General features: G+C 41.9%; 1 protein-coding gene across 1 annotated transcript in view; it reads right to left on the reverse strand.

The window, feature by feature from the left end:
- Positions 1-12,394, reverse strand: part of plce1 (phospholipase C, epsilon 1) — a 56,002-nt gene that overhangs the window by 11,955 nt on the left and 31,653 nt on the right. Inside the window, exons 7-28 of the mRNA XM_076092898.1 lie at positions 12,180-12,347; positions 8,115-8,260; positions 7,838-7,985; positions 7,596-7,706; positions 7,356-7,465; positions 7,142-7,258; positions 5,859-5,900; positions 5,325-5,453; positions 5,106-5,242; positions 4,396-4,502; positions 3,954-4,078; positions 3,677-3,821; positions 3,301-3,465; positions 2,823-2,937; positions 2,558-2,720; positions 2,317-2,439; positions 1,571-1,707; positions 1,251-1,489; positions 954-1,015; positions 709-874; positions 496-603; positions 55-171 (exon numbers count right to left, since the gene is read on the reverse strand). Of these exons, the coding sequence (XP_075949013.1) occupies positions 55-171; positions 496-603; positions 709-874; positions 954-1,015; positions 1,251-1,489; positions 1,571-1,707; positions 2,317-2,439; positions 2,558-2,720; positions 2,823-2,937; positions 3,301-3,465; positions 3,677-3,821; positions 3,954-4,078; positions 4,396-4,502; positions 5,106-5,242; positions 5,325-5,453; positions 5,859-5,900; positions 7,142-7,258; positions 7,356-7,465; positions 7,596-7,706; positions 7,838-7,985; positions 8,115-8,260; positions 12,180-12,347 (2,880 nt within the window). The remainder of the gene's footprint in view (positions 1-54; positions 172-495; positions 604-708; positions 875-953; positions 1,016-1,250; positions 1,490-1,570; positions 1,708-2,316; positions 2,440-2,557; positions 2,721-2,822; positions 2,938-3,300; positions 3,466-3,676; positions 3,822-3,953; positions 4,079-4,395; positions 4,503-5,105; positions 5,243-5,324; positions 5,454-5,858; positions 5,901-7,141; positions 7,259-7,355; positions 7,466-7,595; positions 7,707-7,837; positions 7,986-8,114; positions 8,261-12,179; positions 12,348-12,394) is intronic.

Here is a 12,394-nt window from a genome sequence, read left to right on the forward strand (position 1 = left end):
CCTATCTTGTATATTTGTGCAGAGTCTATATTTGAGATACAGCTGCTGTCATACCTTGAAGATTTCAGCCATCGTGCGTTGCTGTGGAAGGGAGCAGTGGTTCTCGATGGACAGGATGACGGGCATGTCCGAATTGACAAATGCGGACCGGCTAACTGCCTCCACCACATCCTGGAGGATCATGGGAGAGATTTCATTCTCAGAGACATCGCTCAAAGTCAAATACGAGACAACGAAAAACAATACTGAGATGAGATTTACTAAAACAGCTCTCACATACGTCCTCAAATAAAAATGTTATTGCTCTGATTAGTCCAACTATGATTATACTTACAGAATTTCTTCCTGGAATACGTTTATTAAAATAAATACATCATACAGCAGAACAATTGAGTCCATTATGTACATTTTTGCCAAAGAGCTAAATGGAAGCCTTAGCAAGGACAGCCAGTCAATGGGCGTCTCTTTTCTGAATTAAATTATTCATATGCTAACCTTGAAGGGTATTTTAGTGGTAAGTGTGTGTCCATGATAAATGACTGGCATGCCGTCATCTCCATCCCAACAGTCCAACTCGACACTCCTACAGCCTTGCAGCAACACCTGGTGAAAAATGACATCCAACGATCAGACACAAACATGCAAATAGGAGTCATGGGTCCAGAAAAAAATAAAAATACATTGAAGCAGGCAAAAAGGCTCAGTTACCTGACTGTACAGCTCAACAGAGGACTCTCCTTTGAGCTGGTGTCCAGTCAGATAGGTGTTATGAGAAGACTCAATGTAGTAGTAGGACAGAGGGTACTGCAGCTCCTCCGGGTTCATCTGGGATTCCTCATTACGAGAAGCGAAGTTCTCCTTATCCATCAGGAACCTGATATTGAGAGAGGGCTGGTTAGATTGTGCTCAGTGACATGAGTACATAATGTATTTGGGGTTTTGTTGCCATATACCTTGCAAAGCCTTCAAATGACATCCAACCCATTTGTCTCATGCTTGATGAGGGCTCAAATTTCTGCAAGAGAAAAGCATAAAACAATTAACCAACATTGATCAGCAGTCACTTTGTCTTCCATACGTCTGAGGTTTCCTACATCCTTGTTATATACATTCATCTGGTCATATTCACAAATCTGCATTGGGTAAGTTCTCATCCTTTTCTTAAGGCCTCCATCTCCACCATCTCTCCCTCCAGTTCATCTTAAAAGTGCTTTCCTTGCATTGGTTCATCAGTCGCTTCCAGACTCTACCTGTATAATGCTGAGAATCTCATCGTAGCTCAGGTGCTCTCTCTGACAGTTGACGAGGAAGTCGTTGAGCTGAGGGATAGCCAATCCCAAGACGCCTAGCGATGCGTTTTCCACTCCTGTCCCATTGGTCACGATGCTGGCTGCTGCAATGGCGTCTGAGATCTGCCTCTGGTTGTCAGACATCTGCTGCCTCGTCCGGATCAACAGGCCAAGATCAGAACCATTTCGGGTTAATAAGTCTGGAGGGGGAAGGAAGAGATTAGGCGAGAGTAATGGAGAAACAACATATGACATATAAATGAATGTTTTAGTTCTTTTACCAAGGTCTGGCTGTAGCCCTGAATCTTTGTCGTCGATGCTGAGGTTGGTGTAGAGTGGAGCCGACTCTGGATTTGAACGGCTGCAGGGGACAGCAAAGGTGTCAAACAGCTCCTTCAGGTCCTTTCTGCTTCGGATACTGTGGAGGAAGCAGCACAGCACACAATTTACTCCCATTTCAGCCACCAACAGTTTCTATACTACAGACACTGATGTGCAGAAGCATTGTGGCAGATCAGCAGACAAAACAGCTTTCCAAAAGCTTGGAAAACTGTTTTCAGCTCCTTACAGCTCCGTGAGTTGAGCAAGTATGGGATATTTTTGAGGAAACTGCTGGGCAGCAGATGAGAGGACACACTACAATCTAAGAAATGTAAGACTGGTATGAGAATAATCCATCGCTTATCAAGGAAAAACATTGTTTCCTTTCATTTGACAGGGAAAAATATTATTGAAGCTAAATATTATACAGACAAGACTACTTGGAAACTGTCCTGGGCATGATAACCTGGAGAAGCATTTGTTGAATGTTTTACTGTCTTTAGCTACTGTTGATAAGAACACAACAATTTATATAACAAGAGGGAGTGAGGTGGGAGAAATGAGCAGAACATGTACAATATACATACATCAATGCTTCAGGCCATTAGTGAATGTCAAATGATTATATGTAAGCAGACAATTGTGCACCTTACTCTGCTGTTACTACTGTGCAGAATCTAGTAGACTAATATTTGATATCTTATACCTGAATGACTTGAAGAGCTCAACAAACTCGATGAAGCTCATCGTGCTGTCAGAAATCATGAGATTCTGGAAGCCTTTGAAGCAGCCTTTACCTCGGCCGTGCCATGACCTGCTGCTCCATGCCCTACAATCCCCAGAGAAAAGTGAAGAAGAAAGAAAAATATATGAACCTCAATGAAGAATGGAAGTGGTAGATATCAGACTGTCAAACCTCAAGTCTTCATATACAGCACGCTACATACCCTGGCTGTGACTTGGCCGTTCCTGAGAGAATCGGAGAGGATTGTGGGCGTGAATGGTTGGACCCTGCCATACTGGAGGAAGAGGAGGAGGACGAGGAGGAAGAGGCCAGCAATCCGGGGCTTTTACTGGATGAGAGGGAGAATGGTCCAGGGAAGCTGTCCTCTATGGAGGCAAAGAGGACCGAGGGTTAACAAAAACCATACAGACAATAGAGTGCCGTAGGTTAAGATTGTTTAGCTCTCAAATAGCTTCGTAAGATGTCACCTGGATCTTCTTGGTCGATGCAGTCATACTCCGGTCCATTTCGATACAGTCCCTCCTTACAGCTCCGTGTTTTCCTAGAAACCATCTCGTCATCTGTGGCATCCCCACTGTCTCCCTGTGTTGAATGTGTAAACATACGTGTTGTGTTAAAAACAACGAACAATTCAGTATCAAAAATGTACAAGTCCGTCGCTGTAATAAGGAGAATAATGTAGATCAAGACTGAACTGTGAAATGGACCAGAGTCTTTCCATATATGTAGTGTGCTGAGCAGTTGTATTATTAGAGGAAACAGCACGAAACAGGGAGCTCTATAAAGGCTCTTAACATGTCAAACCAGTGGTATAATGGCTGAAATTCATTCAGAAGATTGGCCTGAGGTATCCTGAAAGTGAACCTGTAAAACACTGAAGCTTTGCCTGCTCACTCACTGTTGATAAGAGTCTCAGATTAATTTAATGTGATTCAACGTACTGACCCTGACAAGGACCTTCTTCTTCTTCTTGGTCTTCTCGTTGATGCTCAGAGGGCTGTTTTTCTGGGCAGCAGGTTTCTCCATTCCGCCTGTGCCCATGTTCCACCTCCGCCCACCGAACAGCTCAATTGCATGAGCTAGTGTAGGGCCTTCGTACCGGCCATCCTCCTAACAGAGATGAAAATACAGACACAGACAGAAAGTAAGCAAACGCACAGGTTAAAACAGGCAAGGTTGAGCTGTCAAAGAACCAAAGTTTGCACACCATCCTTTGTGTGCTGCACACTGTACATTGTATGACCATAGGTAATGAAACTTGCTCAAAATGACACACTAATGGCAGTATTTTCAAGGAAACACGATCCAGTTCAGAGTTTACCTGATACAAGCTGACATACTGCTTCCTAAGCCACTGCAACCGTTGGTCAGGAAACTTCTTTAATTTTCTGGATGCGTTCACCAACTCTGACAGGCCTTTATGAAGCATCTGTGCCGTGTGGTTGGGGGCCACAAAGTGCAGGAGTCTAAGTGGCAGTAGTTAGGAGAGTAGATGAAATGTTTAGTAAACAAGCAAAGTGTTTTTAAAGATGTACAAGTGTAGCAATGCACCGGTGTTCAGAAGGTGGATTTCAAAAGCAGGGTCACAAGGCACTTACCTGTTGTCTGTGGTACTGAGACCATAGAGGAGGCTGAGGCCATTTTCCTCCACCGTCATCTGGCTCAGCTTGTTTTGCAAACATACAGCATGGACGTCTACTCCCTGATGACCCAGGAACACTGCCTGCACATTCAAATAAACATTAATATCATGAGTGCAATCTAACTCGTGACTGTCAAATGCTGTTCAAACGCAGAACTCATTACTAATCCTACAAGATGAATCAATATTCTTCCAATGCAAGTTTGACAAATTTGAGTAATACATGAACATATTTGAAATAATGGTACCAATGTTAATTTCAAGACACAGCTTAAGACAAAATGTTTTACTTGTTTTAAGGTATACAACTACAATGTCTATACTAGAATAAGGCTAAATGTGAAGATGTATACGGTGTAAATACCAGATAAATAAAGCTTTTTTTATTTTCAACACACCTTCACCACTCCCAGGTCCAAAAGGCCCTCTGCTAGTCCTGCCACTACAGCCTGTCCTAATCCCAGTGGTTGATCTGTGGGTGAAGCCCATCCACTCTGAGGCTTACCTGCCATAAAACACACATCAACACATTTACGATATGTTTGCAATACAGTAAAAGCATAGGAAATTGAGCATCTTCTACAACATTTACAACCAGTTTAAATTGGATGTGCTACAAAACCTACTTACCTTGGATAAACACAGGAAATATGTTAAATCATGGATGCCTTTTTTCCGTTTGTTTAAAGAGTAATACTGAGAGAAGAAATGGGGCTCGTCTCCCTGAGATATACACACTTATCCTAAATTGTACTGATGACAAGGCAGCTCATTTTATGTTCTTTTTAACACATTTGCCTAAACAAATGTAAATAATCTTTAAGAACAATGGTTAACTGTCTCACAGCAGGAAATTAAACATATTGCAAAAATACAACAAAACCCTGAATAATACAAACCCCAGAAAACAAGATTGTAAGTCAAACCGACACGTTTTTTAAGCACTTTTGTTTACATTCCCTAAATACTGTTGACCAGTAAACTAACATGTTTTTTTTTTACTTATCTGAACAAAAAAATTATAACATGAATCAATGCAAAAAGATGTAAATTACTTTTGAATTATACAGATTTTTCTTTTAATGACAGAGACCCTGTCATAGTTTACCCCAGGTGAGTGTTGTGTTGTCAGGTTGTAGTCGCAGCAGACAGCGAGCTGTGAGGTGGCTGTCCTGGTCGTAGTGGATGACTGTAGCCCCCTGCAGCAGAAACTGGTGAACGTCTGGTTGCAGTGAAAACACGTACCTAGTAAAGGAAAATACAGAAACATTGTGGCGTGTCTGTTGAGCTTTCTATGCGTGTTTGAGGGTGAGTGTGTGCTTCTTACCAGGGAATGAGCTCCGTGCCATGGCTGAAAGCTCTGTGCGTCTCTTCAGTCCCATGAAACTCCACCTCTTTCACCACCAGCTCAGACGACAAGTCGCCCTCGGAGTCCGACAAGTCCCCCACCATGAATCTGAAGATGGTACAAGTTGGGTCACAAGGGCAGAGAATCAGCGTGAAATAAGGGAGAAAAAATTACAAAAAAAAATTGAATATCTGAATTTCTACGTTTTAGTTTACCGACTTTGATGAGATATGTAAATCCTATTTATTTGTTTTCAACTACTGTAGAAATTAGGTGAAGCAGTTATTTAAAAAAATGCACCGAGGTCCAGTCAAAAGTAAGAAATGACCTGCATCACAAGTAAGATACAAAAATGTACTCTGTACTTTAGTGCATCGGTTATTAAACAAGCAAAAGCATCATGCGTTTGTCATTGCACATTCCTTTACTACTGAACAAGCTTCCACGCAAACTTAAACCCTGTTGACGTTAGGTGGTAGTAATGAAACTCCCGACACTCTTATAACCACTTACAAGACACGGTTTGATTCTGACGATGTCCTAAATGAATGGGAACTAGAATGGGAGAAGGGGACACAGAAGGAGGAGAGGAAGTGTGAGACGAAGAAGGAGCGGACAGAGATGTTTCTAATCAAGTTCTCAAGTGGAAAGAAAAATAGCAAAAGGAGGATAAAAGAGGGAAGATCAGGAACACAGAATTCCTAAACCTCTTTGAGTAAGAAAGATAATAATGATCTGCATCCCACTCCAGTACAGAAGAATGAACACTACACCCCTAGCCAAGATGAAATAAGTGTTGTTATCCTGAGCTCGAACTTGAAATAATAACTCAGAGTCAGAGAAAACTGTCAAAAAAAAACTGAGAACATCATCCAGGTTCCCTTAATACAAACACCACAGGCCAAGATTGAACTGAAATGAGTTTTCTAACAACATTGTATGTTAGTGTCCAAATTCCAGCTTGAGTTATTAGCTGCCTGCCAGCAGTGCGCTGACAAGTACCAGAGCTCTGTTCCTTCCTGTTCTGACAGGAAACTAACCTGTTATCTTTTATCTCTGTGTGACAAAGGAGTTTATGTGAAATCACAGCATCTTAATAACAACCTGCAAATGTGTTCCTTCGCAACCCCATTATCTCGTGACGGTGTTTATGAAAGACAATTGTGAAAGAAAATAGAGTGACTGTGCTGCAGAGAACATATATTCCTCTCGAATATACATCCGAACATCATGAAGCAGTTGTCTGCTGTGGTTGCCACAAACAAAATGTCCACAAAAGCCTTTTCAGAAACTTCAAACTCTGTGTTTTCCATCTGGGGAGCACTTTACATAACAGCTTCATAACAAGATGGTAACAGTAGGGTAAGAGTTTGATACACACCACCTTACAGGAAAAAAAAATTACATTAAAACAAGAAGCCAGGAAAAAAAAAGAAATACAGTTAAACACCAGTAGACAAAAAGTCAAAACAAATGCAGTGTGCAATCCACTAATACACAATGTGCCAACGTCTTGATGGACTGGGTCAAATGCTATGTGCCATTTGATACTGCACTGTATGTCTCATAATAAGCTTGGTCACAACTTGCACAACACCCCCACAGATCATCCTTCAGCTGGATGGGTTCAAGACCTTGTTACAGAAAACATTCACCCTTCTAAGCCATCCTGTGTGCTATGCTAAGCTGTGTGGCACCTCATGCCGCACACTGAAATAACTCGTCTTTGGGGTTTTGTACAAAAGAAAAATCCAAGTTGTCATGTAAAACAAGTAGGGAAAAAAAGGGGTACTGACTGATTGCGGCAGCGGTCCCTAAGGGAGTTATTTCTGGACGTAGGGGATGGGCCAGTAGAAGAGGGACTGGTGGCGGCCTCATCAGGATCCTCTGCCTCCAAACTACGATTACAAGATCTGAGGAGCAGAGAGAGGAGAGTCAGAGGAGAATCAAGTTCATGAACATATTAGATCAAAGCAAAATGGTCGTCACTTTTCCAAAGATGTAGCGTACCTGATAATCTGGAGGATGTTGCTGACAGTAGCTTCTTTCTCTGGGATGTGTAGTCCATCTGAACCTGACCGCGACATGAAGTTGTGCTGGCCGCTGTAGTCGGACACAAACTAGAGAAAGGACGACAGACAAAACAAATCAGGCTTGAATTATAATAACACGATGTCTGAATTGTGCCACTCGAGTCAGTTTTATGAGCTATATGTATGTTTGTGAATGCTTATGCAGTGTTTACTGTACCTCTATTGAGTCATCTGTGTTATACAGAGGTGGCTTGAGGCTGATGATGCTTGCTGTTCCATCCAACGAGTCACTCAGCTCCTTCAGAAAAACCCCACAGAACGGCACCACCTTTGGTGTAGACACAGGACAGAGAAACATATCCCATTATGGCTTTTACTGTACTTTAATTATTTCATTACAGTAGACTATTGTTGTGACACAAGACAAATTAGACCAAGCCTGAATAAACAGCAACCCACCTTGCATCCTGGGATGTTGAGAGCTCTGGTCACAATCTTCTTGTACTCAGAAGAGGATTCGTGCTGAGCCATGGCGTCCTTTAGGCTCCTCATGGTCTCAATGTCTGACTGGTCCATAAACTGCCACATCTTCAGCACCTTGCGGGACCTGGACGACAAAGAAGATCTCAAATGTCAAGAGCAGGTATGAGCAGGTATTGTTTAACGAAAGACACGCAAAATGAATCTCTGTGTACAGTATGTGAGCATAGTGTAGTTAGTGTCCGTGTGTGCCAACCTGAGTCCAGCCAGGAACTCCATGACACCGTTGTAGTTTCCAATATTCCAACAGCATTTAGCGACATGGACCAGATAGGAGAAAACGTCTCTCTTCTCCTCCATGGATCCTGCTGTTAGGATCAGCCACGTCACCCACGAACTCACCTGTTGATAATGTTTACAGTTACGATCGCGTCAAAGATTATAAACAAACGGTTATTATATTTTTGGGGATTATCCATGTATAATAATTCAAATTATATCCATTTTCAATATTCAAAATAAACATATTTGTACAGAAAACATGAGCAACTTCTAGTGATACTATATCTGTCTGTGCTGTACATAGCTAAATGAAAATTTGTTAGGTTTGTCTAATAGTGTTATACTAAGTTTTTAAGACTGTGTTTTTATGTGAAGAAACTTTTACGCTGCCATATATATATATAAACATTACAGATACTCTTGTGTGTGGTCTTCCTTGTGCTTGTGTCATCTCTTTTAAAGTCTGGTATGGCAAGCCGTTACTAAAGTGGTAATGTATGCACAGGACTATGCCAGCTGGCCACACACTGACACGTGCACACACACACACACACACACGAAAGACTGAGATATGTATCGGCTGCTTTCTGTCTCTGAGCTGACCGCTCTCCAGCATGCGCAAAAAGACCCGATGGAAGAACGAGATATGCATCAGGGTCAGCTTCCTTTCACATTCTCTGAGACTGACAGCAGACACACAGAGACAATACAGGGAAAGATCAGATTTCAATCTGGCCGCTTCTTGCTCTCTAGTGTCCGTCTCTCTGTGTTTGAGCCTGATGAATGTATTCACACACACATTAAAGCACACACAAACTTTAACTCCCTAACCCCCTTGCAGGCAGTAAAAACATCCCCCTGGCCCAGAGATCTATTACTGGGTTATGTAAGGGTCTTTAAAGCCAGCCACAGTCTGACTTCAGGGGGACAAAAAAAAGCCACACACACACACACACACACACACACACACACAAACATGTCACAAAATACTGTAGAGTTTTTGTTTGAGGTTGTGATGAAACCCTGGTAAAATGTGTTTAGTTGTTTTGTCCCATGTCACCTTTGACCTGTAAGTGGATTCATTCACAAGCAATGTCTCACATTTTTCTCCCTATCCAATATGAGTAAAAGCACACCAGTTTATGCATTTCTCCTGTGTGACAGAAGCATGGTCATGAGGAGGGCTGAGGGTTGGGAAGGCTGCTGTGAAAATGTAATCCATCTCAGAGAGTTAACCGTCTCCTCCAAACTGGTCCCACCCGCTCAAACTGAGAAGCTTGAAGTCAAAGTTGCACCACTCTTCCTACAAATCACACAAAATGTATTCATGCAGTTCAGTGGAACAAAAAAATGTATTGGCGCTCAAAGTTTATTCTGGAACCTTGAAAACAGCAGTAGAGAAAACAAACCTCAGCACGAGGTCTACTTAGTTAGTCGCTCTGAAGATATACTGTCATATCATCAGCGAATGAAATTGTAGATGCTCAAATTGTCAGTTACAGAAAATCCCTCCTGGCGCTGGCAAGGATGCAGGGTCCTTGCTCTATTGTGCATTTGTTGTGCTGCAATATACTGTATATTGTTTACTGACAAACAACCCTGCTGCACCACAGTCTCTCTTATCTGTTACTCTCCTGCTCTGTGCCAGGATGTGCGTGCCTCGCGTGGAAATCTGCTATCAGGCTTTATGACACGAAGCTAAGCCTCGTCAGCGTCAGGGTTAAATTACAGTCGCCATCTAAACCATTCTCCCCGTCTGCAAAGTGGCTTTTTGAACCGCCACAGATCAAGGCATATTACAGAGTTGGCATCTCCTCCGATGTTCCAGATAGCAAAAGTGTGTACTCAGTGTTTCGTATGAGAGATAATGAATAGGATATGAAGAGATGTGTATAGAGAGAGAGAGAGAGAGTGTATGGGCAAAGAAGATCATAGCATAACTGTTATCAATAGCAACTTCACACAATGTCAAACACACACACACCGAACCGGAGCTGGGTACAAACTGATCCCTCCTTTGATGTTTGTGTATGCGCTCATCTGTCCGTCAGTCTGTCTGTCTCCATCTGTGCGTGTGTTATTAGTTGAACCATGAGGGTCAGTTTCTCCTTGATACATGAATTGCATAACCAAGGTTGACGGACAACTATGACAAAGTCAACGCATGAACACATACTCGTCAAAGCTAAACACTCCTGACAGACACAAAGGGGGCCCAAACTTCTCACCCTTCCTTGCCTCCGTGCTTATCCATTTTAACTGCATAATCCCTCACTCCCATACATGGCTTGAAAATGAACAGGGTCAAAACTATTGAGATACCTTTAGGAAAATTGTATTTAAATTTGCAAAACTGTGTCTGTCAAGTGTGAGGAAAGAAATCAGACCCCTGAAGCTAATAATGTAACATTTCTTGGAAATGTATTTACACAAAGTTACTTTAAATACCTGAAGATGTTCCATTTGAGACAAAAACCCTCATAAGAAGAGATTATCGTATAAAAGGGCTGAAACCAGACTATTTCCAATACGAATTAATCGACCAAGTATTTTTCTCAATGAATCGATTAATTGTTTGGTGTAAATGGTGTCAGTAATATGCAATGGTGCATCTCAAATGCCTTGTTTTGTTCAACCAAAAATGCCAAAATCAAAGATTTTCAGTTTAAAAACCCAGAATACAAAAAAAATAGAAAATGTATTCTCTTTAGAGAAGTAGTTTTTTTTTTTTGCCATTTTTGCTTAAAAAACATCAATAGAGTTGATCGATCTACTAATTGTTTGAGCTTTGTTGGCAATGATTCCAATAACAGTTTGTTGGAGTCGTTAAAGAATAAAAGCAGAACGCGGCTAGTATATAAGAATTCAAAATTCACTATAAAAAAAAACCAGAACCTACATTTCTCATGTTAATATTTGACATAACACCGTCCACAATCAGTGAGGAAAGCTTGTCTAAACCACGGTGCACAGTCACAGCCAAGACAAATTCCGCCAACAGCATCTCATCTTCCTCAGAGAGCGCCACGATTTGAAGCAGCTTCATCGTTGTCGTCGCAGGGAGAATCACTGTTGTCATTTGACTCTCACTCCATTGTGCCCATATATGGCTACAATGCACATTTGACTTTTTTTTTTTAGTGCGTCTCTCCTCTTGCTGACTTGAAATGAAAACCAGCTGATGTGAGAGAGAGAGAGAGAGGCACACAACTTAAAGATGACATCATTTCGTTTCCAATCAATCTCTCCCTCTCTCGCTTTCTCCGTCTCGGCAGTACAACGGTGTGATTGTTTATTCTCGAAGTCACTCACCAGAAAAGACGCAAGGCCCGGGGAGAGTAACTTCAGCCAAATTACACCGCTGTGAGTGTGCGTGCGCTTTTGTACACACGGTGTGTGCATCAGTCATGAGCTGATAAGTTGGTACGACTCGCACTGCAAATACCACAAACGCAAACCCAGCTGAAAAAAAAAACTACAATTACTGGTCTGCTACGCTTTTCAACCTTTCACATTCATGGCAAATCGCAATGCACGCGTTTTCACTGTCTCTGATGATGTCATTAAAGGGCACAAAGACAATATTTTCCCAATAGTTAAAAAGTGCTCTTTTTTTAAACATAAAACAACATCTCTATATGGTCTTGTTTGAAAAGTTGTTCAAGGCATTTAAGAGTCGCACCATTAAACTATTCCAGGTTGTTTGCTGATTGGCATCACAGATTCTCAAGTGATCTTATTCAGACTTGAACCCTGTCGTAAAACTGAGCTTGGAAGATATAGACTGTGAGACTATGATGAATCACAACCTTTAACAGGTCACACAAAAAAAAAGAGGTTAAAACATGTGGTTGTTTGAAGTCGAGCTGAATTAATTAGTCAATCGCCAGAAACTGTTTCAGCAACAATTGGATAATCAATTATGTGTGTAAGTGACGAAGAAAATATACAAAGAGATGAATAGGAAGAAATCATTCAAGAAAGAAAAATGTGTGTGTTTAATCCTAAACACACACATTTTATAAACCAGACCCCTCACCTCGTTGAACCGCGCCACCAGGTCCTCCACGGCGTTGCTTCGCTGAGCACTCTGGGTGGGTATGGCGGGCACAGACATCGAGGCCTTGAGGCTTGGGTGGCGTTTGGTTTGACATTCAGGACTGCCCACGTCTCGAGTGAGGAAACAGAGGTAGTCCAAGGGAAAGACCTGCAGGAAGGAACAGACGAGTGAAGTATTATTACTGCCACCTTAGA

The sequence above is a fragment of the Anarhichas minor genome, unplaced genomic scaffold (genome assembly GCF_050575085.1).
Source record: "Anarhichas minor isolate MPS153535 unplaced genomic scaffold, ASM5057508v1 ptg000017l, whole genome shotgun sequence".
NCBI lineage: Eukaryota > Metazoa > Chordata > Actinopteri > Perciformes > Anarhichadidae > Anarhichas > Anarhichas minor.